Below are 27,862 nucleotides of genomic sequence, written 5' to 3' on the forward strand. Positions count from 1 at the left end.
GGCGGCGCGGGAGAAGTGGAAAGCCGGGAAGAGAGAGCCGACGAAGGGAAGAATCGGGGTCCACAACAAAATCGCTTAATCGCTTTGCGCCACCGTCCGCAACGGAACACGGGCCGTCCGCCGCCATCACGGTGCCCCCTAGTGTGCATTTATGTCTTTCTCTTTCTCCTTCTCCTTCCCCTTGTCCGTCTCTCTCCTTGATTCGCTACGCCACTTCGTGCCGCGACGTTTTCACGGGCAAACCGAGAGAGTGACAGCTGCCAGTCGTCAGCGCGGTACGTGCTTTACGCGACGACTGACAATCGTCCGTGTGTTATCGCGTGAATACGCGTTTCGTGAGAATCGTTCGTAAAATATCATCTCGTGCGTGGTCGTGTACATCGAGTGTCATAACTACAAGCAAAAGTGAGTGTCTACCGCGGACCTTGGCACAAAGTTGCCAAAAATCGGCCGAACTTTTGCTCCGGCGGTGATTTTATTCGTGCGTCAGGTTGTCATGGTAAGGTAAGTGCAAAGACAGAATTTCTCAAATATAATACACGACGCGTACGGTACGTATCGCGATCCTCGAGTGCCCTTTTGTTCGATGGTAAATACAAAAGTAAACGTTTCTATAGTTTCCGCGATTCGTCATTGTCTTCTTGATGCGTCTCGCGTTGACTCGGCTCGATATAACATCCGTTTAGAGAAACGTTACGATTTTCATGCGTCGATAATACCGATACTCGATTCAATGAAATCTTTTCCGTGTTTATTAATTCCGCATCCGATTTACGCGTGCTCGCGCGTATTGTTTTGACTTTCGACTGTTCCCCCGTGTATCCCGCCCAGCTGGTCAGTCTGTCGGCGTGTGCGTACTCGCATAGGTGTGCGTGACAATGATCTACGACGTTTAACGACCTGTCGTACGGAGCGACGAATTAAACGACGTCCCTCCACGCGCGCCTCGTGGCTTCTCCATGAGGATTTGGAACACTTGCCGCGTGCACGTTCGAAACGCTGTCGTCGATTACGGTAGGTCACGTGCACGATAACTGTCCAATAATCAACGATTACGTATGCGCAGGAAACACTTATTTAATGTTTGCGCGTATTACACAGCTAAACACAAGGAAAACATAACCGTCGCTTTGTTTTCGCGTATATTTGCTCGTTGAACGTATCAGGAGAATATTTCCTCTAAATACAAATGTTACACTTCGTGTTTCACGATTAATATAATTTGATAAAGTTCTCAAAATTGTTATTATCGTTACGCGTTTGTTTTTTTTTTAGTTTTTGTTTTTAATCTACACGATGTCGTACATAGATTGATCGTTGTTCAGCTGTCAACGTCCACGCGCGTCCTCCTCGCTATGTTTAGAATAATAGAAAGTGATACGCCAAGCGTTTACAGACGCAGTATTTTATAACGATACATAACAAAGTACATTACGTAGATGTTTAAGGTAAAGACGCTCTAGTGCGATCGATTGTTCGAAGGATTTTTCTTTAACATTCCTGGTAGGGGTAGGGGGTAGGGGGTAGGGGGTGGTAAAAGTGGACGAGCCGTTTACCTAAGATAAACAGAAACGCGTATGCGTGCGCGTTGTTTATTAAATTATCAGCAAAGTGCTTATAAGAATTAATCGAGGACAAACATACGTAACTAGTACGTACACTTTGTGCACCTGAGATTTTCTCTGCGATCGTACAGCAACCAACGGTTTACCTATACATTGTGCTCGCGGTGCCGATGATAAAGAGAAATGCTGCCTAGAAAGCAGGTCTTGACTGAATCTAGGCCACCCTGATGGCGCGTGCACATTCTCCACAATTTTACTGTTCCTTCTCTCGGCCTTGCCGCGTTCGTAACCATCGAGAGAACTGCACCTTTTCTCTTCTCTTCTAGTCCTCCCTCTCTTTGCCGCCTCTCTATCCCTTCCATTGCATCTCCGTTTCTCTCTCCCTTCCTATTTTTTCTTAGAATGATTCAAGGATCGAGTTCCGGAGGAGGACCGGCTACAACCAAGATAAAAACGAACGTTTGAATCATTCTTCGCTATCGATAATATCGTCAGGCATATTTAAAAAGTCGCGGGTATTTCTTAACGATTTATCGTTGACAAGATCAATTACCATCGATCGCGACACGGTGAAACGCCTAAAAAGTCTGGGCAAAACGCGTCGAGAGAGATTAGGAATCGTAGGAAGAGATCGAAAGAATCGGTTTTACGTTATCGGTGACGGTATAGCCTGCTAACGGGAAGAGATTAATCGAAAATTGGAGGATTATAATCGCGTAGCGTCTTTAAAAGAAAACCTCGAAGAGATCGACGATTTTCTCGAGAGGCCGCGAGCGGAATCGCGTGTATATGACTGACAGTGGGGCGATCGAGAGCGACCTAGAAAGGTTTCAAAAGACATTTTCCCGTTCACCCACGTATAAAGCTGCCCTCTCGCCGCAAAAGCATAGAGCCACATAACGTGAAACCTCGTATAATAATTGTGGTGGCAGAAGGGAGGAAGGAGGGAGAAGAATGAAAAAAGTGCTCGTACAAGTGCTAAGAACAGAGACGGAAGAAATGACAGGTAATGGACGCAAAGGAAGACAGAAAAGAAAGAGAACGCGGATAAATGTATATTTCTAGATAGGCTATACATACTGTGCACGTATACGTGGATAAGCGCGCGCGCGCGCGTGTGTGTGCGTGTGGTACGACGACCGCGCGCGCATAGGAACAACGGAAAGTACGGAGCATAATACGGAGAAAACGCTGGTAAAAGGAAAGAGGCCTCTCTGGCTGCCTTTCCAATCGAATCGAACGCCCCTCTCGCCTTTGTCATTTTCTCTTTGTCCCCGTTTTCAGCTCGCCGTTCTCTCGGACAGTTCTCTTCCATTTTTCTCTATTTTCTATCTGTCTTCTCCGACGCGACTCGGTCTGACTCAGCAACGGAAGAAGAGTGGAAGGAGACGAGGCAAGAAATTTCTCTTGCTTCGCTCGAACTCCTCTTCTTCCTCCCTTCACCCTTTGACTTCCCTCGTAGCATCCTGTCTACCACCCTAACCTCGGTTCTTTCTTGCGTTTCGATCTGCCTCTACCCACCGTTTCCTTCTCCTTCCTGCCTCCTTGCCTCCCCTTCCTTGGCTCTCTCCTTCCTCGCGTCCACCTCCACCTCCACCTCCACATCCACCTCCACCCCCGCCGTCACCACGTTCACCTCCATAGCCACCTCCACCGTGGTCTTCCTTCTTCTCCACCAACTCCTCCGCTCGCTCGTTCGTTCGTTCGTCGTCGTCGTCGTCGTCGTCGTCGTCGGCGTCGTCTCCTGCTTCGCCTTCGTCCCCTCTTACTCCCTCGAGCCGCTCTTTTCCGCTGGCAACCCTCTTGCCTTTCTCTCCCTACTCTCTTCCTCGTTCCTCGTCCCGCTCCGCACATCCTGTTTCTTTAATACGACCGAGACGGGAGGGGAAAAAGGAAAGACAGACAAAGACAGATGGTGTAGGGGATACAGAAGAACAAGACGCGAGAGGGAACTTTGTTGCTCGATTTTTCTCGCGCTTTTTTGTTCGATGTTACTTACGTAAAAAGCTTCTATATTTAAATCAATTATAATTCGCGCGGTTCGTGCACGTTTTCTTTTTTCTCTCGCGCGCGATCGATCGAGAGGGTAATTTTTAAAAAAAACTGAACCGAAGTGAACGTGGAATGAACGAACGCTGGATGTTCCGAGACTGGTAAAAGGAGAAAGGTAGTTTCCATCGACGATCGACGGAAAAGAATTACACGGTTTCGCGGTATATACACGAACGTTCATTTCTTATTATTAGACGAGTCTGTAATTGATATTTCGACGGTTGCTGGCTAAATATTTATCTTTATCGAACGTACGAACGTGGTCTCGCGTTTGTAAAAATAAAATGTTCGTTCGTCCCGCTCCTTTCCGTTGCTGTCTCAAAAAAAGCAGTTTCGCCTCCTCTTCTTTCTCTCGCCAACCTTTTCCCTGCTGTTCCTTCTTTTTCTCCCCTCAGATATTCTCGCTCGCGTTCCCCTTATCTCCGGAGTTTCTCATTGTCTGAAAGGGCCATCTGTCCCCCGGCTTTTTCATCCTTCGCTTTCATCCCTCCGTTGTACACGAGCACACAAAGAGACTCTCTTATCCGCCGTTCGCCACCCTCTCTTCACCCTTTCTCCGGTTCTACCTTCTTCTCCGTAGCTTCCGTTCGGTCGACTACTCCTGCGCATCCTCGTTGCTCCTTTCTCCTTCCTTGGAGACTTTGCCCAGGCTCCTTTGCCGACCAGACGGAACCACTATCGTGGCAACTATAGAGAGAGTACGCTGGAATAATACTCCGAATTCGAGATTCCAGCGATAACGTCCCGTTATCGTACAGTTATACGCTCTGTATGCTCGTGAAAAATCACATATCCGCGCGTAGTCGAGAGAAACAATCATTTTTTACGACGCGAACGACAATTTTTCCCATAATCATCTATCCAAATGAGAATAAAAAAAACTTATGCACCCTCGAAACTACATAGAGAGAAAAAAGATCCCTCTAGGCGAGCCACGTGCGACCTTGGGCAAGTCCACGTCACCCTCTTACGTTGCACCCTCCGAAGGGACGGAACCCTGATCACGTGGATCTCGGGGGTGGTTTTCAACCCTCGTTTATCCTTGCTCCATAAGAATGGAATAGAGAGGAGTATAGCGCGGCGGACGATGGACGATGAATAGTGAGACAAGCTACGATCGAATGTTGTTAAACTCTAGGCAGTACGCAAACTTCATCTAGCAATCGTACGAACATTACATATTTGTGCACGAATGTCCATATTCATATACTAAATGCAGTTTTCTCGACACAACCAAGTGTACATGGATCTCTTTTACTCTAATTAATGCGTTCTTTACCACATGTCGTATACTCGTACGACAGCTGTGAACAGTCGTCCATCGCCATACTGCGTGAAACGCTCCATTCGAAATATATTTTATTCGTAGCACGATTTTCCAACCGAACGTGTTAACTTTTGATTGTTGTTTGTTCGGTGAAACTTGGGAACGAATTCACCGTGTTGGTTTCCTGTCGTCGTTCGTTTATCCGAGGATTCCTTCAACGCGGACCTTTTTACGAGAGATTTCGAGGGAACATCGACAACAGGACTATCGAAAGCAGTATCTACTCCGATATAGACCGTGTCCTTTCCTTTCTCCTTTCTTGCGTCTCCACGTGTCGGTTCCTCCGCTCTCCTCCAGTTCCAGTGAAATTGGCGTTTCCGGGTCCGTCTCCTCCCCCCGTATCGTGGCTCGTTTCTTTCTCCTCTCCTTTCCTGCCCTTCGAAACCAGCCGCGCACGGAGTCGTAGTCGGAGTCGGAGGGAAATGGCGGGAGGTAAAAGGTGGTAGGAAGAACGGAGCCGAGACTCCCGACTATATACGACTACTCTTTCAAGTGGTAGGGCGAAGGGGAACAGGTGAGAGGCCGAGAGAGCCCGGTTCTCTCGGAAAGGTGAACGGAGAGAAACGAAGAAACGAAGGGCATTTGGAATGCGGTACTGTTATGCCTTACGGTACAGACAGGACGGAAATTAGGACTGCTACGAGTTCTCTTGACCACTGATCGTTATTCCCTCGTCTTCCTAGCCAAACTTTTCTACCCCTTATCATTTTCTTCTGCGACCCTTGAACAGTTTAGCGCGTCTGGGAGCCGCTCGCGGCGATACATGGTCCCTGGCAGCGTTTACCGCGTCTGGGAGCCGCTCGCGGTAATACGTCGAAGAGAAAAATGCTTACTTTTCTACGAAGATGTCTAGAGAAGGGAGGAAACGTAAAACTTTTGGAAAATTCACGTTCCTCGAACCGTACTTGGTTCCTTTTAACGCATCGTTAAATGGTTGATAAGGTCTCCCGTCGCTTTCGTTCGTATTCCGTTCCCGTAGCAGCGTCTCCCGTTTCGATCTATCGACGGGTGACCTACGCCTTCCCGATCTCCGGAATCGAGCCTGGCCCTCTCGTCGCTGACCAACATTTTTACGCGTAGGCGTCACGGCTAGCCCGTATTTTTCCTGCCCGTGGATACCTTTTGCGCCATTACACCGGTAGAACGAGGCGTACGGAGCGCGTCTACGATCGGTTCAGGGATGTCTCGACATCGCGGCGTTATCGATTACTTTCAATCTCACGGGATACGAAAAACGTCGGTGTATTACGGTAAATCGATATCGACGTCGTTTCGATGACGGAGCGCCGTACTCGCAGAGAGAGTCGATAGAAAGCGTCGTTGAAACGTTCATCTCTAAAGGACAGGTTGCTACCGCCGCGGATTCGAATCGAAACGAACCTCTTGCTGTATTATTCTTTTTCTCTGTATCCTCCTGTACCCCGGAGCAACACTTTGTTTAATGCAACTCGCTCGCGTTCAGTCTCTCGTTCTCGATAAAAATAGACGCTACGTTCCTTCCTCGGACATTGTGTCAAGTAATCTGATCGGAATACGAACACAGGTCGGGTAATTGCGATTACTCTCATCTGGACGGAACGAAGGAAGGCCAAAAGACCTTACCGTTCTGCAATGCGCCTCGTCCTACGGAAACCGCGCGCGAGTTCAGTTATCACGCTCCGATAATTAAGGGGGTATTTCCATTTCAAACGTCGCCTTCGAACGATAAAAATTCCTTTAATATTATTGCAATCTTTTTAAATTCTGTCGTCGTTGAAAACGATTATCTACGACGTAGAATTATTCTATCTTGAGACGTTTATTCTCGGTCTACTATCCTTGCTGCGCGAAGAGGGCCCTTCTCTATAAAAACTTTGACCAAATCTATATTCTCGATACTCTGAAATCTGACCAGTGCCGACTCCCATCGAATTCGAGGAGTCAAATAGAATGTTCGTTTCCAAGTCCAACCGTAACAAAGACGCAGGCTCGTTACGGTCGCGTGAATCGGCCTTACGGCGCGTTTCTCGATCGTCTCGAGCGTTTCGCGAAAGTTTACGAAATCGAGCTTGTAATTTATTTTTCGCGCGAAAGCGGTCGTGCGTTGGTCGTGTTCCAGGCGTGTCCTGCGCATCCGGCGAAGAAGCGGAACCGTCCGCGGCCGCAGAAAGATTTCGTTTGCGGTCGCCGAACAGCCGCGTACGGTTCGTTTCGTAAAAAAAAAGTACGGGGGAATCGCGGCCGCCGCGAAGGCAAAGGTCGACGCTGGTTTATGCAAAGTCCGCCCGGTAGCGATGCAAATTTTATTAGTCTCGCGTTTTATCATCCGCATCTATGCGGAAGAAAAACGAACATGGAAGCAAAATCGGAGAAAACTGTTTCTGGAGGATTTCAGAGTCGGCTTCTCTGGAAACGCGGTCTACGATGGTAGCAAGAAGGGAGACGGGGAGGGGGGGCGTTCGTGGAGAGGGAGAGGGGGAGGAGAGAAGTCGTTTCCGCTTACGTTTTCCCGGAGAAAGAGCTGGTTGGTCGTCTCGAGGACGGTACGACGAAAGGAAAAAGTCCGGGAAGAGTCGAGGAAGAACGTCGATAACGTTGGAAAAACGTAAAACGCGCACCGGCCAGGAGGAGAAGGAAACGCGCGTAGTATAGGGAGTGGAAGAGAGGAGAGAGAGAGAGAGAAAGATAGCAAGAGGAAGAAAGAGAGGGTAACACACAGCTTCCCATCGAGCGAGAGAAGGGCGTAGCGGCGATGAGTGGAGAGGAAAGAGGAGGATGAGACCACGGGAGAGGAGAAAAAGAGAGAAGGGTGGCCGGAGACCGTGGAAGAAAAGGGGGCCACGAGAAAATAGCGTCTTCGTCGTAGGGAGGGAACGAGGGAACGAGGGAACGAGTAAATGGAGCCAACGCGCGGAGAAAGAGGGAACGGGAGACGCGGAGGGTCGAGAAAGAAACGATGAAACGACCGAGGGACAAAGAGGGCGGGAGAAAAGAAAAGAAGAAGATGGAACGAGAACGATACCGGGGGTAGATGAAGAGGGGAGGTGAGGCGGCGGGCGCGCTCGTCTACTCCACGAATGGCAGAGAGACAGACGGGAAAAAGAAAGAGGATGGGATCCGAGGGAGGCGAGGTGAAATTGGACACAAAAAGCTCGAAGAAAAATTGAGATGAATCGTAGAAGGGTAGGCGGGGAAGGGAGGATTCTCTGAAAGGGAGAGACCAACGCAGTGTCCTTCTTCGAGGCCGCGAAAGAAAGCGCGAACTCGCCTTTCGAGGGATGAGCGACGTTCCTTGATACGATATTTCTTGCCGATTTCCAAACGCGATCGCTCTCTGCACGCAACGACGATTATCCTGGTCTCGTTACCGATTCGACGCCTCCATCAAACTCCACGAACGTGTAAGTGAACGTCGTCGCTGGATCGAAACATTGTTTCGTTATTGGGTCATCCGGAAAACTCGTAGCGTTTTTCAACGGTTGACGGGTATTGACCAGGGGTTGAAAACAGTTACAGTTGCTCCCAAAAATATTTCAACGATGATGAAACGTGACTGTACTCGGTGATTTATCCGTTTAATAAATTCTCGTACAAGGGATGTTTCTTTTATACAGTCTCGTTCCTAAATATCACACGCTGATTTTAACGAAACTTCTTAGACGGAGGACCGAAAAATGTTTCACCCATGTTCGGTGGTTTGCGTCAACGCGCAATAATTTACGAGATATTTAACAATAAAGATTGTAAACGTCCCTCGGTGCGTTAATTGTGGTCGATTAAACTTTTCGTTCAAATTAGATCATAGCCTGCGTAGACTCGGTGATCGTGCGATCCAGGTTGCGTTTGAATTTCTACGGAAAATTTCGTTTTAATTTATTGTCGTTTACGGTGTGAATTGTTCTTAATTGTAAAAATACCTTCTTCATACGTCATCGGCTGCTATCTTGCAGTTATACCTCGTTTGGATCTATGGTGGCTATATATCAGGTTATTACATACCCTGGTGTATACGTCATTCGTTCCCTCTGGTACGCCTATTTTCGCATCCACGGCTGCTCGTTTAACGTCACGCGCTCCAAAGTAGTTTACAGACGTCCCGCTCTTTCACGGTCAACTTTTTACATATATTTCGCGCGCTTTTACCTCCGTTCGTCGAATTCGTGGATTCCTTTGCGCGCGTTGCATCGCCAGGGCGAGCGGACGGTTGCTTTGCTCGTCGATATCAGTGAAAGTACCTGAGAAAATAGTTAACGGATCTTTACACTACGTTCCAAAGCTGCAATTCGATAAATAAGACCATCCCATTCGGACCCAGTAAATCAACGCTTACTCTACCTTTGTTATTAATACAGTTATTATAGCTCCTTGATCAAGTGTTTCCGGAGCTGTGTAAAAGAAAAGAACTTGTACTTATCGAACGCAAAGTCCGATAGTTTAACTTTGAACGATCCTGTACGCGAGTCGAGAGAAACCGTGTAAAACCGTCGAGATTAGTGTACTCGCGCACGCGCGAAAGATCGACCGTCGAGAAAGCGTATCGATCGATTCGATCTGGTCGACGATAGCGGTAGAATCGATCATCGTGATTCGACGGTTCGCGTTTCATTTGCACTCAGGAGCGCGGTGCTCTCTGATGTATCGACAGCGCTATCCCGCCACCGGGAATCACTATACTGACCGACTCGAGAGCAACAAAATTCTTATCTAGATAAACATTTTCGAATAACAAGCAACAGATAAACAGTTTCTCATCCGCAATTTGCTCGATAACAGATATTAAGTAATTCCATACATCGTGTCGTTTCTTGACGTCAACTGCAATTATAAAATAATACTTATTTTTGTCTCGAGTTTAAAAATATATGAAAATTGATTGGTGCAAGATCTGGAGATAGGTGTTCCCGATTTAATTTTTATTTTAAATATCGAACCCTGTTGGATCGTGGCGTTCGTTCGCCTCGTTTTCGCGCGTAAGGAAAACGATCGGACGATTATCGTCGATTCGTCGCCGTTCCACGGCTCGTTATCGCGCATTATCAGTTCGTCTCAAAACGATGTGCCGGTTAACCCGATTTCTAGATATCGATGCACGTACTCGGGACGCGAACGTATACTGTATCGGTTAGGCGTTCGTCTGGTCGGTGAATACGAAACGGGACGAGAAAGTACGCGCGCGTAAAACACGGTTAACGAATTGCAGGCAAAAACCGATAGGTAAGTGCACCAGGTGCGCTCGCTTGCCGCTGCGCTATCGGAGAGCTGCGTGCGAACACGCACGGTCAATTCGAGCCTTTCGACGAAGCAATTCTCGACAATGCACGGGACCACGCGTGGACGATCGTGTCACCTGTACAACGCTCTGCAACGTTTACACCGTTCGATGCTCGTTAATCGATCGACCGATCTGCACGGTCTCCGTCGTCACGATCGATCGAATCGATTTTTCTGCCCGCCCCATTAGCATAATACGTAGACGGTTCGCGACCGTTTGGGCCTCCCCGTTCGGAATCGGAAGACGAACGCGAAAAGAGGGACGCGAGAAGCGAAACGAGACGAGACGAGGGCTTAAAGTTTTCACGTTATCGGAGCACGTCTAAGCAACTGATAAAAGTCCGTGTTCCTACGGATAGATAACGCGGAATGGCTCGTATAAAGAGTCACATAGATAGAGGCAGATAAAGCACGGTCCACGGAACAGGTGAATGTTACGGGACAGACCAACGCCCGAACTTCTTCGTTTGCTTTTGTGGTGTCGATTCGCGCCGATACGTTCCTCCGGCCTGTGAACTCGCGGGGAAAGCTCGAACCGTTTCCCGGTTTCGCGGTATATTCTTCCTCCTCGCTTTCTCCTTTCCTGGGACTGGTCGACGTCGAAACGCGCGCCTTATCGCGAACTTCGAGGAAACTTGGTGCCGTCGAAAGTGTTTACCGATTCTCGCGAAAAACATCGTACGCCGATTTCCAGCTCTACCGACCGGTCCGTTCTTCGTGATCGCGTAAAACGCCTGACTTCGTCTCGCGCGTTTCGTCCGCGACCGCGTAGAAAGCAACGCCGATATCTTCCCGTAACCGTGACGGAAACGAAAACTAAAGAATATTTCATGGAGACAGATCGTTATTGGGGCGTGCACTACAGGTACTGTTCCGCTTTGCGGATCGATCTCGAAGAAGGAAGAAGGGCACCGAGAAACGGTGTTTCCGTGTGCGTGCGTTGGGTGGATAGGGGACGCGAGACGAAACCGTCGATGACTTTTTTGACGGATCTACGGAACGGAGATTGATAGAAAACGAAAACTGAACGAACGTTTCCATCGTGTTTCTGTTGCAGCGGCGGCATGGCCGGGCAGCATTACTGCCTGCGCTGGAACAACTACCAGTCGAACATGACGTCCGTTTTCCACCAACTCCTACAGACGGAAGCCTTCGTGGACGTCACCCTGGCATGCAACGAAGCTTCCTTGAAGGCGCACAAGGTACGTCGATCGCCAGATAGCGCGATACCAACGCCGCGACCATATTCTTAACTCGCCAACTCGAAAAACAAAGGTCGAAGAACGCTCGTTTGAATTCTGTTAATTTAGGAAAAATCTGTAATCCTTGGCTACCATCGTTGTGGAAACTTGATTAAATTCTTAAATTAAAGGGAAAATTTAGCGTTGCTTGTCGACTCAACGACCTGGCGCGCTTTCGGTCCACTCTTTGCCGCGTTATTTTGGGCATATATTTGGCCAATGCACTTATTGCTCGCTCGATGTCCCGTTTCTTTTGCGCAGGTGGTATTGTCGGCGTGCAGTTCCTACTTTCAGAAGCTTCTGCTCTCGAATCCCTGCAAGCATCCGACCATCATCATGCCACAGGACGTTTGCTTCAACGACCTGAAATTCATCATAGAGTTTGTCTACAGGGGTGAAATCGACGTCTCGCAAGCAGAACTTCAGGTAATTTAACGTTCTTAGTTCCACAAGCATAGACGCATGAATATAAAACAGAAAATGCGTACACTGACGTTCATACGTTGTCGATCTTTGGACTACTGTAACTTCGTGAAAGGAAGTCTTACAATAATCTTTCTGGGACTGTTCGAAAGGCTGGACCCTTTACTTTCACGCGTCTAAGTTTAATTTCCTCAAAGATTCTTTTACGCTAAGCAGCGAGTAAGAAAGCGAAGCGGGTGTCGCTCTGAAATAAGATAGAACATCTAAGAACGTCTTGGATGTCTTAACAATTTGAAAAAAAACATTAAGTTGAACAAGACTTTCACTATTAAGAAAATAAATGGGAAATATTTGAAACTTTTGACGGTCGTAAATGTACCGCAAAAGCCTGTAACCGTGTGGTCGCGATTACCAAATCGAGAAGCAACGATACGGTTCGTACGCGTCGAACGAATAAAGCGATAACGTGATCGCGTTACCATTTCTTGCATCGTCGAAGAATGCGTGCGATTAACGTTCATTTACCAAGTGAAACGAATAGAGACGCAATGGGACGACAAGACGATCGAGACTTTCTCTTTGTTGCGCATTATTTCGTGTTCGTTCACAACGAACGTGAACGGATATCTTCGTTAACCCTTTTATCGACGGTAGAGAAGAATTCATCGTTTACCCGACCGTACCCGTTTGCGATTCTGCACATCCGTTGGAAGTTAACTTCCTCCTCTTCTTCCAGATGTCTATTTTACCGACCGACAGGTTTATATCTCTGCAGTTTCCTTCCCTATTTGTTGGTAAAGCAAAGTCGTGGAATTCAAAGATGGCGCCACCCACCCTTGCAGGCACGACGAACACAGATCTCGTTTCGACAGTTTGGCGCGCAACCCTCCCTTTCCTTCTCATTTTCCCCTTCCTTGTTCTCGATTCCCTTCGGTTCTCGCTATAAATAACGGTGCACTCGCGACTAAAGGAGTCGTGTGCGTTTCAAATGTCCACTTTCCCTTTCGCGCACTTTAATTTTCTCTCAATCACGATACCACGGTTCGCCGAAAGTCTTTATTTAGTTAATGGCCTCGAACGTGCGCGCGCTTGCACGCGTTTCTAACCTAGTTTGCATTACCATAAACTCGTGTAAGCCCCTAGTCAAGAACAAAGCGACCTTTACGCATCTTTTCTAACGAATAAAGCACGCGAAACAATAGATGACTTTGTGGCCAATTTTATGGAGTACTTAGAATGCTTTGGTACGTATGTATGTACGCTACTCGTAGTTTTCTATTGTAGAACAGGTTGACCGGCTATTTGAACTGTTCAACGCCGGGCGACGAACTTATACTGTGTACTGCATTTTGAGTACGAGCCAAATTTAAATCCATTATTAATCGGAGAATAAGTGTCTTCGTATCAGAAATTTGGTACAAGATGATCCCAAAGTATGATTTTAAAGATACCAGAAAATTAATCTTTTCCAAACATTTTAATAATTTCGTATCTGATTAGTTTTCCATTCTGTTCTTGTAAATTCACTGTTTTCGGTTTTAGAGGATTTATTCCGGCAAATGCCAACACGTAAGAGTGGTCGACAAACCAGGTGTGGGAAACCATCGCCAATTCGTAGGTTATGTCTTCCGACTACGGAACGACTTGAACGATCAGCTCACGTGCAGGGACGATGATACGCATAAAATCATTTTTTTTATCCATATTCGATACAATAATTTCGTTTACCGTTGCAATGGTTCTTTCGATGAACGAAAACTACGGGACGATCGGTTCGGGCGTTTTCAATGGCGTAACCGGGTACGACTTTTCGATCTAACAGTATTCGGCGTCGAGAGTGCATATGTTTTACAAAATCATGAATGGACAGTACCATTATTATGTTCTTCACTTTCGCGAGATCAATAAGACAGTCTTCAAACCCCGTCTCGTTAGATTCCATTGTCCGACAATCAAGCTGCTACTACTACATACCATACCTACCCGATGCAGTGGCACTCAACCATTATCGGTTTAACTATCGATTCCACGTATCTGTATAATTTCCAAACTCGTTCCAGTCGCTACGAAATGAGCGTATAGATTAACACATTGTCGACCGTTCGAACAGTGCTCGATTCTGCGTTGGCCACCGCAAAAATGTGGCAAACAACGTGTTGTAATTTTCGTAAATTTAAACATTCACGAAGCACACAAATTATTTCATTCGGTACTTTTTTAAACCATGGATATATTCAAGACAGTCGTAAGCCGAACTTCCATACTAATTGGTTCCAGAATAGCCGACGTAGGGTTAGGAAAAGACGTAAGTCGAGGTAAACATAATGCACACGTTATACAGATATATACAGAGTGTTTCAAAGAAAGGATTCAAGATTCAGAAAATCTTGTGTGCATTTAAGACACACAAAGTTACCAGGTTTCGTATAGTTGGATAATATCGTCGAAACGTAGCATAATCTATTTCTCGTTCTACAACGAACTGCATAATATGTTCGTTCGTTCGTGTAACGACTATTCGAACTAGTCGATCGTATATTTACGATCTACCGTGTGTCAACGTCTTTTGACCCTCTGGCACGAAAATATGCCAGAGAGAACCGCTCGTAAACGATGCTTCGAGTTTCGTTATTTTGCCATTTTTTACCTCCCTTTTACCCCGCTCCGTGAAGCAAAACGTGTTGGCACGCAACGATGCTCACGCCCCTGATTGGTGCTCTTCGTTCAGAGTTTCCTATCTCACTGCCAACATTCGCTTCGGACATAATTCTGGGCTGGCCGAAAGTAAACTTGCAAAGCAATTTCTTTTCAAATATATCTTTTTAATTTAACGACGATTTTTAACTACCGCGTTCATCTTTTTCTCGTTGTCGACGTTTCATCTTATCGGAAAGAGTATAACCTCAAATTCGTTGCGATCTACTATTAACGAACAACACTCTCGCGAGCAACAACGTGTTTGGATTAACGGCAGATTCGAAAGATTCGTAATGGATTTAAAAGAAATACCGCATTTTAATGTAACGGGTTTCGATAAAAATATGTGCAGTCGATGTCCGTAAATCTAGCGTTAATATCCGAGAAACGTTCTACGTTCCATTTTCGGAGAAAAGCCAATAGATAGGACCTGACACGCAGTCCTTCGACTCGTTGTCCTTGACATGAGAGGTAAGACGACGACGTACGAAGAAAACACATATCGCTCATGTGCATCGAGCTCGACGTACTTACATATATAGGGTGTCCCGTTTTAATCTTCTCGCCTCATTATCTTCAAAAATACTGATCAAAATGTTCGTGTTAATTTTTGTAAGTCTACTGAAACGAAAGAGAACGTTCTCTGATTCTTACTGAAAATTTCGATATTACTATTTGACCAACCCAATATATCTGTAGCGTGCCATAAAAAAATCAAGTTAACCTTCAAATAAGAATTAAGAAGTAGCCATATAATGCGAACAATCGTTCTTCTAGCTTTATCGCAATCAAAACTGTATCTCGAGACACCGTGTATAGCCGTATATTCACGGTCACAACTGCACGTGTATCTTTCCTAACCTAACTGGAACGAAAGCGCAGCAAAAAAATGATCAAATGTAACAACCGAACCGTACCAAAATATCGGTAGGACATAGAAAGCTTCAAACAAACGCATATGTGCATACCCTTTATCAAATCGTACACACAGTAATCGGGCAAGAAACATTCAGCATCACGGGGGTAAGGATAGTATGTATTCTCTACTGACCTCGTTCTCGATCGGTATCTCCCTTCTTCGAGTAGTTCGAGAGAGAAATGCGAGCGCATAGAGGGATCAAAAACGAAGGCACGCAAAAAGATGCTTCTCGGTTCTTATCGTTTTTATTGGCTGGTGCTTCGCGTGATTTCACGAAATTTGGTTGTTCGCGAAGAAATTCGAGAAACGTATCAACGTATGCAAAACAAAAGTTGTAAAGCTCGACGAGAATACGGACGGTGAAGGGTAAAATGAAATTTAATTTCGAAACCTGTAGTGCGTGGTAACATTGGCAGTACGTACCACCCGAGTGATAATTAATGCAAGTGGCTGTGACTGCTACGAGAGTGGTTATACATTTTAACTAGAGATCGAATCGATGATTATGACTACAAATGGGTTGCTAAACAATGATTAAATATAATTACAATTAATAGGGTATAATCGGTATTTACAGGGCAATGCGCGTGGCAGGAGTTACATATGATATTAACGAATGAACAATTCGAGTTTCCAATGTATTTTCTAGGTTAAGCGTAGACGAAAAAGTCTCAGCCGCGAAATTACCGCAAGTTCGTAAAGTACGCGTATCGGACGTTGCTTTCGCGACTGTACCGCTTTCTACGCTTTGGCCAAACCGCGAAGAGAGTCGTTCGTACGCGTGACTAATAATTTTCTTCTGTCCCGGAGCGAGCAAAGAGGTTGGTCGAGCGAGTGGCGGCGTACGAATGTGTAACCAACGTTCTTTGGGTCGTAGGATAGCATTCGTGACCGTGGTCTCTTTATTCTCTTCGATAGATGCGAAGCAGAAGAAAAGCGACGAAGAGAAGAAGAGAGGGAGGAGGTATAGCGGCAAAGTCGAACGCGGGGAAACAAGAGAATTCGCGCTTCCTCCGTCGACTGTACCCGCGGTTTCTGCAGTGGCGTGCATGCGTGCGCACGGTTGCACGACGGTCGTGTGTATCGTGTGCAGCGTGCACGCGTATGCGTGCGTAGAGAGACGACTGGAGCCGCAGATTCCCTTTGTCCGCGGCGCAAGCTCTGCAATTCGCGACTCGACTCGAGTCTTCTTTCTTCCTCGAGCGCGCACGCGGCTCCTTCGTTTGCCTTCTTCTACCGTTTTCCCATCTTCCTCTCTCTTTCGTTTCTTTTCGGCGATTCCGTCCTTCTCCACGGTGCTCGGTCTCCCGAAACCGACCGTACCCTCTTCCCTCGTCGTGGCGTCTCACCCGTTCGCGAGTTGCGTTGAGTCGCGTCGCGTCGCGTCGAGTCGAGTCGACGCAGGGCCGGCCCTACGGACCCTCGAAGTTCCTGCATGGGGCCGGTTAACGACAACGGAAAGTGGGGGTAATTCGATCTTTCCCGCGTGTCCGCCGACACTTCTTAACATGGCGATTATTAAACTATCATACTAGATATCCTGACGCTACAAAATCACACGCTACTGTCACGCAGACCTAACCTATACGCGTTCTCTTCTTCCAAACGTCTGCAATTAAAAGCAACGGCAATTCAACCTCTCTGTTAACTTCGTTTTTTCTGATATGCCTTTGGTACGCAACGCATGAAAATTATTAATTCTCAATTCATCAAAATGCGTAAAGATTGAAACGAACGAGAAATCTGAAAAACACAATTAATCGATAAATATGAAAGAATCGTTTCGTCTTAAAACTTGCACAATGGAATTGCGTCAAGATTCGAAGGCGATAGAGGTTCTTACGGATTATCAAACAGCGATTATACGCATACACCCTGTAGAGAATTATCCTCGCCCCCGTAGGAAATCTGCATCGACTCGAACGAAACGATTCATTCGAGAACGATCCGAATAATGTAGGATGCAGCGACGAATAGAATTTATCCGTATCAACGCCTGAAACCAGAGCACGAGCGGTGTTTTATTCGTCAACGTTAACAGAACAAAATCTCTTACGGTTTGTTCGCGATGTATGGTGAACCAGGGACCTAACTTTAGGCGTACACCACTGCGACGGTCATCTCCCTCTCTCTCGCGTATCTGCACGCATATATATTATATGTATATATACATATATATACATATATATACATCTATGTACATACATATATATATATATATATATATGTACAGTCTCGATCGGCGTGTTCACGCGAATACATAGCGCTACCTTTGTCGCGCCCACGGTATATCGCCTCTGTCCTTTCCCGTTCTCTCGCGAACCTTGCATCCGTCTTCGTCATACCGTCGCCGAACGCGTTCCCGCTCTTCGTCTTCTCCGTTCCGTCTCGTTCGTTTCCGCGCAGACCGTATTTCTGTTCTCGTCCTGCCACGGGAAGTCTTCCTTCCTCCCGCGGGAACCGCTCGTCCGTCTTCGTCGCGCTCCCGCAAGAGGCGAACTCTTGCGTTTCTCTCGAGCGCCGCACACTTGCCGCCCCGTGCCCGCCGCCGTACCGTCGTGCATCGTGCTCCCCGTCATCCCCCCTCCACCGAACGGACTCTCTTACCCCCTCTTGCTCCGCGCTCGCCGCCGCTTCCCACCGGCCGTCCTGCCACCCGCCGGTTTTCAACCCCTTACCCCGCTGTCAGGGACTGGTCAGGTGCGCTGGCTCGCTTCCTCGCTCCACGCGAGCGCTCAATCGCTCTCTGTCCACCGTCGAGCACGCATCCCCCGCGAGTCTCTTCCTCGTTGTACGCGCTCGAGCGCGGTCTGAATCCGTCCTTGTTCGTCGCGTCGGCGAATTTCGCGGCGTCCTCCGCCGCTACCTCCACCTCCTCCTCCTCCTCCTCCTCCTACTCCTCCTCTTCCTCCTCCGGTTCTGGCTCTGGCTCTGCCTCTGCCTCTGCCTCTGCCTCTGCCTCCTCCTGCTCTCCGCCGCGTCCTCTTCATCTCCTCGCTCCTCCGAATGCCGTGCGCCCTCAGCACGGAGCGCCGAATGCCATTTCACTTTCGTTGGGCTTCGCCGCGTAGGAGATCGGGCCCTGCCAGGAATTATCCTCTCGTTCTACGTGGTCGTAACCTCCTCGTACACGGTTTCGTCTGGCTTTTTCACGACGTCGACTCTACTAACGGCGGCGACACCACCTCGTTTTCTCGTCGTGACTTCTGTGCCTCTGCTTCTCCTTCTCCTTCTCCTCCTCCTTCTCCTACTTCTGTCTCTTCCTTCGCCACCGCCGCTTCCTTCTTCTCTTCCTCAACTTCTTCCTGTTCTTCCTTCGCTCGCTTTTCGTTTCCTCCCTCGTCCTTTTCCTTTCCTTCTCGCTGTTCCTTCTTTCGTTCGCTCTCTGACCGATCGCCGGACGCTCCTCGTGTCTATTCCTCTCCCTTTTCCTCTTCCCTTTGCGTTTTCCCTTCCTCGTGCGTCTCTGCTCTCTCGACGTGGGACCGTTCGCCTACGGAGTACCGCAGCCAGGTGAGTGATAAACGATACAACTTCCTTCGCGCCAGGATGGAAGAGTGTCTTGCGAGCCGCGTCGCGTTATTACTACCCGCCGTAGGATGGGCATTGCTCCGATGGACTTCTCGCAACAGAGAGAGAGAGAGAGAGAGAGAAAGAGCGAAAGAGAGAGAGAGAGAAAGAGAGAGCGAAAGACGGGGAAAGATAGCAGAAGTTTTATGTGAATACACTACAGCATATTACCCGCCGAACGTTGGACGACCGTATCGTGCACGTGAGCCATCGTGTTTCAAGATATTTTTGTGCGCCAGACTGTTCCGTGCGGACCTTACTTTCTCGTTTCTTCCGAATCGAGGTATCGCGGTCTGAAATCGTTCCGTGTATCGTTTACAAGTTGCCGCGCGTGTATTCGAAACGTCGACGAACCGTGATTACGTGCAAAAGTGTCTTTCTCATGAATGAAACACAGATGCAACGAACCGATACGATGCCGGACGCGTTCGCGAAGTGTTTACGAAGTCTGCGACGCTCGAATAATTCGCATCGAAACGAAGATACGGATTACGATACACGAGAGGCGTCGATCGAACGCATGGAGTATCGCACACGTTGTGTAAATAATGAGACGCGCATAAACGTCGCGGACGCTTTGTAATTCGCTCGTTGCATTCGGTCATTGATGCTATACCTAGGTCGGATAACTCTCCGAAAGGAGTTTCTTTCCTCGAAGATTGAAATCGTACTTGACCCGATCCAGTGTCCACGCTTGCGAAAATTTTTCTTCCCTCGAGTTAACGCAAATACGTTATCGTTTTACGATTAACTCGGTGTCCGTATTGCTAAAAAATTACCCTTACGAGAGGAGAACGATCGAGAGGTAATCCAGTGTACTCGAGAATCCTTTAGAACGCCTGCGAAACTGCGCTACCCGCATTATCAGCCTTCTCCACTTCACATTCGTAAACATTCCCGTCACGCACGACTTATCTTGTCGATTTAGACACTACTGTCAGATAATTGTAAAGCCTTCTGTTAATCACGGGTAGAAACGGATCTGTCAGCGAAAAATCCAATTGTCGCGTACGGATACTCGAGGAAAATTCCAATATGCTGCAAAAAAAAAGGAATGCAATTAGCTCGTGGCGTGCGATACAATGACACGTTTATTCGGATCCGCATACTGTAGATAGTTGTCTTTGATCGATAGGAACGGATCGAAGCGCGGATAAAGCTCTGGGAAGAAGTTACGAGGGCATTATCGATATCCTAGTTTCCGCGAAGAAAATCCAAAGACCGATATTAACGTTACAGAAAATATTGGCAGGTTTTGTAAGAGTAAACGTTTCGACGTAAGACGCGATTAATGTACTGTCATCTCCGAAGATACCGGCGTATTCTTGCATTTGCTCGAAGAGCACGTGGTGGCCAGAGTCGCGCTTCCATTCAGAAAGGAGGTTATGTAGCGTAGAGAAGAAGAGAGGAAGGTTATGCTCGTGACGCCCGTTACATTATCAATTCCGTTATGGCGCCGTATTCGTAATAGTGGAGACGACCCTACGACCATCTTCGGGGATTCCCCTGTGCGTTCTCTCTCCGCTTTCCTCCTCATTTCTCTCTTTCACGTATCTGCGACCCTCTCTCCCCCTTTCCAGCTCTCTCTTCTCTTCTTCCTGCGCCTCCTGGGTCTCTTCCTAGCGGTGTGTCTGTATAATATACCTTACACCGTCTCCTGGTACGACCTCACGGAGACCAACCCCGTGCCACCCCTTCGCGTCCTTCCTGTTCTCGTGAAACGTTTCCACGGTCGATCTTTTTGCGGATTTACACCTGTTGGACTTCTCGTTCTATCGCCCCCTTATTTCTTCCTGCGAAAGAACTCCACCCAACGTCGTGTTCTACCTCGATGGGAAGATCTTTCACCGATTCGTCCCGCTACCCCATCCGCCTCTCTCTGCGTCTCTCTTTTTCTCTGTCGCTTTTCCCGCCTTCAGGACTCGCATTTGCCGCCCCTCCCAATCGGGGTTCGATTCCTGTGGGACGAATCGTCGGTTGTTTGCCGTCCGATGTTTCTCAAAGCGGACATTCCAGAGAAAATCAAAACGAATCGGCCGTTCGTTCGAGGAATGGGATTCGTTCGCGACGGAAACGGTTTCCGTCGAGTTCGATACTCCTCGACGTGCCCCGCCGGTCGCCGACTTCCGCCTATATAACGCGTTTCCAAAACATTCCGTGAACGTCGCCTGCCAAAGACACAGATCGGAAGTAACCCGCTAGGGGTAAAATTTTTTCTCTCGTCTCGCGTCAATTAGTCTGGGATAATTGGTCGGGCGATGCCCTTGAACCCTAAGTATTGATTGGTGAGGTTGGATTCTGCCGGTGGCTTTCCCTCTTGCCTCCGAACCGATGGCACCACCCCTATGCATCCACCGCCGAACCAACCAACTACCCACCCGCTCCCTAACCCCTGCACCAACACCCGCACTACCCTACCAACCCATTGCCTAGCGTCCGTGGTTCTCCAAGTCCCGTCGTCGTCGTCGCCGTCGTCATCGTCGTGTCATTGAAACATCGCGCGTCTCCAGACCCTCTTTCGTTCTTTCATTTAATCGAACCGCGTAAAGCCATTTTACGGAACACCACTGTCGAACGACATCTTATCGAATCTCCGCGCGACAAAGGAAATCGATCTAACCGACTCGCCCTCGATAACCAACAATTATCAGACAGATAATTATATATATAGACGTTCTCTTAATTTCTAACTACAAAAAATGTTACGGGGAAAAGCGGTCGCAGTAACGGAAGACTTTTTCCGCAGAGACCGCTTCTACGACCGACCCACAAAGCTCGTTGACATCGCGAATTGCGTGTACGTTAGTCAGAAAACGTAGCGACGTAGTGAAAATCGGGAAATTTTCGGGAAAATCGTGCTCTGCCCGGGAGTCCCAATTACTCCTGTTAGCATCGTTACGCCGAGGTTGTCGCCGCGGCGTGCACGTCCGACATGGAAGTTCGATCACCCTGCTGCAACCAATACCACGGAACTCACGGATTGTCGGGCTCGAAGATTCGCGGACATTTCAACGCGGTTATACGTATCCGTTCGCAGCCGTCGGGTGAGAGGAAGCGTGTGAAAGAGACAAGGATAGACGAGGAGAGAACGAGAAACGGGGGGAAGGGGCGAAGGGGCGAAGAGAGATGCATAGAGCAACAGAGAGACAGGATGTGTGCGTGGAAACGGTTGGAAGTCATCGGTGTCGGTGCCGTCGCGAGTGCCGTAGAGAGAATCGGGGGTTGGGGGTGGTCGATACGGCCCTGGGGCCGCGACAGCCGCGTCGGAGGCCTCCCCATTCTTCCTGCGGGCGTTTTTGCCTCTCTGCTTCTCTCTCTCTCTCTCTGTCTATCCATCTATCTTTCTCTGCCTCTCTCTTTCCCTCTCTGTTCCCTCCGCCCCTGTCTCCCTCAGCTGCTCACTCAATCGCTAGCTCAGTCAGATTCTCTCCCTTTCTGTCGTTGCAACTCTCTTCTTCTCTCCCAGCCATACCACTGTGAACCTAGTCCTACCCCTCCGCCACCCAGTTTTCCACCCACGCCCGCTTTCCAGCCGCCACCGACACCCCCGGTGCAGCCTGCCTAAACCCCCCACCTGAACCTCTGCTTCCATCGCCTAACTCTTCCTCTGCTTCCTCAGCCCCCTCGCTCCTAGCCTAGCCGAGCCGTTGCCGTTGCCGCCGCCGCCGCCGCCGCCGCCGCCGCCGCCGCCACCGCCACCGACGCTCTCGTACCGCCTGTCCCCTTGCCGACCCCGCCTAATCGCACCACCCCTGCCTTGATTAAAGAACAGAGAACCTCAACTTCAACGCGGCCCTCGCTCTCGATCGCTCGTTCGCTTCTCTCTCTCTCTTCGTCTCCTCTATCTTCCGTTTCTCTCGCTTCTCCTATTCTCTATCGCTTTTCTTTCCACTTTTCGTCAATTCCACGTTCGTCCATTCCACGGATTTTCCCCTTTACGCCATTCTCGTACGCGTGGGCGAAAGAACGTTCCAGATTATGGGTTATTTTTCTTCGATCGCGGACGAAAATGCCTGTGACCCAATGTAGCTCGCAATATCTTTCCAGGATAAGAAAAACATGGACTCCGTCGATTCATTTTTCTGTAGTAGCTGGCTTCACCGAGACAGACTACAGCGTTCGATCCAATGCGACTCGCAATTTCTTTCAGCACTGATCCATCTTTCTCCCATTTGCGCCGCAGAGTGAGAGGAACATGGACAGCATCGAGTAATTTTTCATTAATCGTAGACCCCGCGAAGACTATTTAAGTCCGCGCCCAACGAAACTCGCAATTCCTTCTAGGTCTTCCCTTCCTCCCCCCTTGATACGCCTGGGAGAAACACGGACAGCGTCGACATGGTTTTGCTTGGACGAAACGTCAGGCTCGATGCAACTCACAATTCGTTCTAGGGCTGAAGCGTTTTTCGTCAGCGCACGCGTTTCTGAAAAAGGAAAAACGATGAGTCTCGTGGATAGTATGTGGTATCACGAACAATATAGTACAATAACGCATAGACTGCGTTGATTTTGTTTCGAAATGTGCAATTCCTTTCGAGATCGATCTTCTTTTGCGCCTCGCGTGCACCAGGCTGCACGAAAATTCCGCTCGAGACGATTTTCTCACGCGGAAGTCTTCTCTTCTCATTTACCGCTTCCTTCTACGCTCCTCTTCCGGTCCAAGGAAACCGTAAGCTCGTCGAGTTCGCTTTTCTTTCGGCATACGTCGCTTTCGCGTTCTCCTTTGCGTTTCTTTTCCTTGGTCGGTTTCCCTTGCGCGCCGCTTTCAAGGTTAAGATCACAGAAGAGAGAGAAAGGAGGGGGTGGGATGGATGTTATAGTCTCAGGGAGGACGTCGTCGCGCTGCTCGACGCGGGTCGACGCACTGTGCCGATGAATCGCTGCACGCCGAAACTGGATCGTGAAAACTGATTTTAGACCGAGCCGCGGCCAGACGGCAACTGCGAGATGAAACTGTATCCGTTGGAATGGGGCGCAAGGATGACGAGGTTTTACCAGGAATATGCAAATCCGCGCGGCCCGGCACCGGCTAGTCCCTTCTTCTTTATTCCTCTCAGAAAGCGGTTTACCGAAATGGGTTTATTCCGTATATGGTCTTGTTCACGATGCAACAACGCCCGTTGCGTTTTAATGGTCGGCAGTTCGCGGGAATACTTTGATAATTGTTCGACCCACCCTATGAGAATTCCACCTGCTCGCTAGGTGAATATCTGCTCCCTTTCTGATCGGTTGCCGCCGGGAAGATTGCTACGGAGAACCCGTGATATTCCATACATGATCGTGCAACGATAAACTAGGAGGTCCATCGTGTTTCAGTCGCTGTTGAAAACGGCCGATCAGCTGAAGATCAAGGGCCTCTGCGAGGTGCCGGAAAGCAGGGACGGTCCGCCATCGGTCAGTCTGAGCTCGCCACCCCGTGAACCCGGTACGCCTAGGATAAATTTCACCAAATTAAAGAGGCATCATCCGCGATACAAGAGGGCCAGAACCACGTTCGAACCTCGGGCGACGGACTCGAGGCATTACGACAGATACAAAGAGGAGGAATCGAACGACAATTATAATCGAGAGAACAAAGAGGTAAGCGGCCGAGAAAATACACTCGAATTGACGAAGAAAGTACGATGGAGAAAAAGGTGAAAAACGATTTACAAGGGTTGGGGGAGTGAGGGAGGGAGGGGTGAAAGCACGAGAACGTGACAGCCGTCCGGCGAACGGTGGCACGATCTCGTCATGGTCGTCGCTAAATTCGTACCGGATATTTCGCAGAACCACAGAGACTGGCAGGCCGAAGATGAAGATTGCACGGAGGGAACGGCAGCAGCAATAGTATTGGAAACTTGCCAGCGGAACAACAGCAACAACAACAACAACAACAACGGTAACGGTGCTAACAACAATAACAACGGTAAGTCGATTAGCAGAGTTCGGCGCCCCACACCTGAATCCTTGCACATGCTCTTATTCTTCTTCCGTTGCACACAGAATTGGACGAATAACATGTACGTTTTGTTCGTAAACTCATTTATACATTGGAATCTATTTAACGAATTCGTTAAACCAGTATCTAACATTCTTATTCGTTGTTTGATGATAAAATTTGTGTAATAGTTAACTGTAATTGATATGCAAGTACGTTGGTTACCGAGGATTCCAGGTGTGGGGCGGTTTAGCAATTCGAAATACGATAGAACAGACTCTTTTCACTTGAAATAAAAAGGTGACATGTTTTGTCATACAGGACTCGGCCATTACGGTCATCATCCAGATCCTGGGGAGGTTGATCTGCCCCCAGAAACCCAACCTACGCCACCTAGTGCTACTTTGGTTGGCACTACGATCACCCATCTGAGGGACCCGGATCATCATTCTACAGGTGCAGTCCTCTTTTTAGCATTTAGTCCGATTGCGGTTGTCCTCGCTTACAAGCGACCATTTTTAAACCGGCTACCAGTCAGGGACTGAAAAGAACCCGAACGTCACTGTTTCAAACTATTATCAATGATCAAAACCGTCTAACATAACTTCAATTTTCTTCAACTATTACAAAGTACCGAAATTCTTCTTCAATAAGTTCTTCAAGTAGTTTACTCAAACTTTAATATCCTTTCCCATGAAGGAACTAATTTTTTGATGGTTTCGTTACTCGAACGCGGGAATAGGGAGCGTTGCTGTTATCGTCTGTTGCTGCACAAGCAATGTTCGATCGGTGGTGGGTGAATCGTAATGGGAGAGGAATAAAAAAAAAAGCGTAGCCGTTCGTTAGACGGGGAGGGAATCAAAATAATTGGTCTAATCGGGCTTAACTAGTTGCGATTAGATTTGCGTTGCTCGGTTCGTAACAGCCCACGCAACCTCATTTAGTCCACGCATCTAGCTTTGCCTTCGACGGCGCTTCTTTCGCGAAATCCCAGGTGGATCCGCGCAGAGAAGCTAAAAGCGTGTCGCGATTCGTCGTCGTTCCGCGATAAACGATCGACAGGCGACTCAAATGGGACCCGGAAGAATCGTTTTGTTCATTCATATTTGCTTGCAGAGATTCAAACCTGTGACAGTGTGAAGATTAAGTTCGAAACATTGCACACGATGGATTCGTCGGATACCATCGACATCGACAGCCACATGTCGGATCGGGCGAGCGTCAGTTCGAAGAACGCGGCCGACAGCGACAACATGATGATGATCACGCCGGAGCTGCTCGGATTAATGCCCTCTGGAAGTTCCGTTCACTCCGATTCCGGTGAAAATAACTCGAGGGGTCATTCCGGACAGTCGAGTTCCCATCACCATGGCTCCAAGTCGTGGACGCAAGAAGACATGGATGCCGCGTTGGAAGCTTTAAGAAATCACAACATGAGTCTCACGAAAGCCTCCGGTAATTCAAATATGCCCCTTCGGAACACTTACCTTAACCCTTCGCGGCCCCACGTCCAGCCAATTTTATCCATGTTTCCAAGAAGAAAAGTTTTAGATAAGTTAGAAATAACTGTGCGTCTTTGTAAAGGTGCCAGGGCCGCTAAGGGTTAAGTTTTGTAAATTGATCGGTATTTTGTACGCGTACATTACTTGATCGTGATCGTTTTAGCTACTTTCGGTATACCCTCGACGACACTGTGGCAAAGGGCTCACCGGTTAGGCATAGACACACCAAAAAAGGACGGACCAACGAAGTCGTGGAGCGACGAGAGTTTGAATAACGCGCTCGAGGCGTTGCGAACTGGAACGATCTCGGCGAATAAAGCTTCGAAAGCGTTCGGTATACCTTCCAGCACGTTGTACAAAATCGCGAGGAGAGAAGGTATCAGATTGGCCGCACCCTTCAACGCGAGTCCTACCACTTGGTCACCGGCCGACTTGGACCGCGCTTTGGAAGCGATTAGGTCAGGTCAGACGTCCGTGCAGAGGGCATCGACGGAGTTCGGTATACCCACGGGGACGCTTTACGGTAGATGTAAAAGGGAAGGAATTGAACTGAGCAGGAGTAATCCTACGCCGTGGAGCGAGGACGCTATGACCGAAGCTCTCGAAGCCGTCAGGTAAACGGTTACTTCTCCATTATCGAACCCTTTCGCTAAACCAATGTCACTCACAGTTTCTGAACTGTTGCAACTTCATAAAAAATAAACGTGCAACAGCCTTTATAGGAATTCTATTCTTTCGCGTCCTTAAATTCACACCGTCGAATTATTTACGCGATTAAATTTGTCGATTTACCCACGGCACGTTTCGTTCATTTTCGTGTTTCAGATTGGGGCAAATGAGCATCAATCAAGCAGCTATTCACTATAATCTACCCTACTCTTCGTTGTACGGTCGTTTCAAGAGGGGGAAATACGAAGAACCCGTTGTCGGCGAAATATCGCAAGACGGAAGCAGTCCGCATTTCCATCAGAGTCCAAATCAGAATCATTCGTCCGTTGTTCCGGATCAAATGACGTACCAAGGCAGCTGAAACTTACCCCTCTATTAGAGCCGTAAGTTAACTTAATCGTAGAGTTCGTCGTTGCAGTTCGATCGAATTTTACGAACGGACGCGAAAACGAGTCCGAAAGCCGCAGAAAGCCACCGACCAAACTTGTCGCAGAACAAAATTGGCTGAACAATGTTTTACGGAATTCACAAACCGTGGTACGGGTGGGGGGTAGGGGGGAATGGGAAGGGGGGCTCGCAGTATTAAAGGTGGACTACCGTCAGGAAACATTATGTACATTGTATGATTTTTATGTCGAAATCGGAAACGTAGACTAACGATAATTTATAAGAATTATTTATAAAGAACGCTCTGTACAGTCGGGAGGATCCCGGTAAACCTACTTTA

The 27,862-nt window shown here is 48.2% G+C and overlaps 1 protein-coding gene across 3 annotated transcripts; it reads left to right on the forward strand.

Moving 5' to 3' along the window:
* On the forward strand, positions 1 to 27,691 carry Psq (pipsqueak). Of its 3 annotated transcripts, XM_076765105.1 has the most exons (9): positions 1 to 504; positions 11,252 to 11,396; positions 11,697 to 11,861; positions 24,361 to 24,624; positions 24,814 to 24,952; positions 25,265 to 25,420; positions 26,081 to 26,419; positions 26,630 to 27,080; positions 27,292 to 27,690. In XM_076765105.1, the coding sequence occupies exons 1-9, from the start codon at positions 497 to 499 to the stop codon at positions 27,494 to 27,496; spliced, it is 1,872 nt and encodes a 623-aa protein (XP_076621220.1). In that variant the 5' UTR covers positions 1 to 496; the 3' UTR covers positions 27,497 to 27,690. The 3 variants fall into 3 exon arrangements, with proteins under 3 accessions (XP_076621220.1, XP_076621219.1, XP_076621217.1); XM_076765104.1 differs by lacking the exons at positions 1 to 504; positions 11,252 to 11,396; positions 11,697 to 11,861 and adding an exon at positions 16,597 to 18,987 and having other exon boundaries at positions 25,286 to 25,420; positions 27,292 to 27,691; XM_076765102.1 differs by lacking the exons at positions 1 to 504; positions 11,252 to 11,396; positions 11,697 to 11,861 and adding an exon at positions 16,597 to 18,987.
* Positions 27,692 to 27,862: the final 171 nt, after the last annotated feature.

Source organism: Colletes latitarsis, chromosome 5 (genome assembly GCF_051014445.1).
Source record: "Colletes latitarsis isolate SP2378_abdomen chromosome 5, iyColLati1, whole genome shotgun sequence".
Lineage (NCBI taxonomy): Eukaryota > Metazoa > Arthropoda > Insecta > Hymenoptera > Colletidae > Colletes > Colletes latitarsis.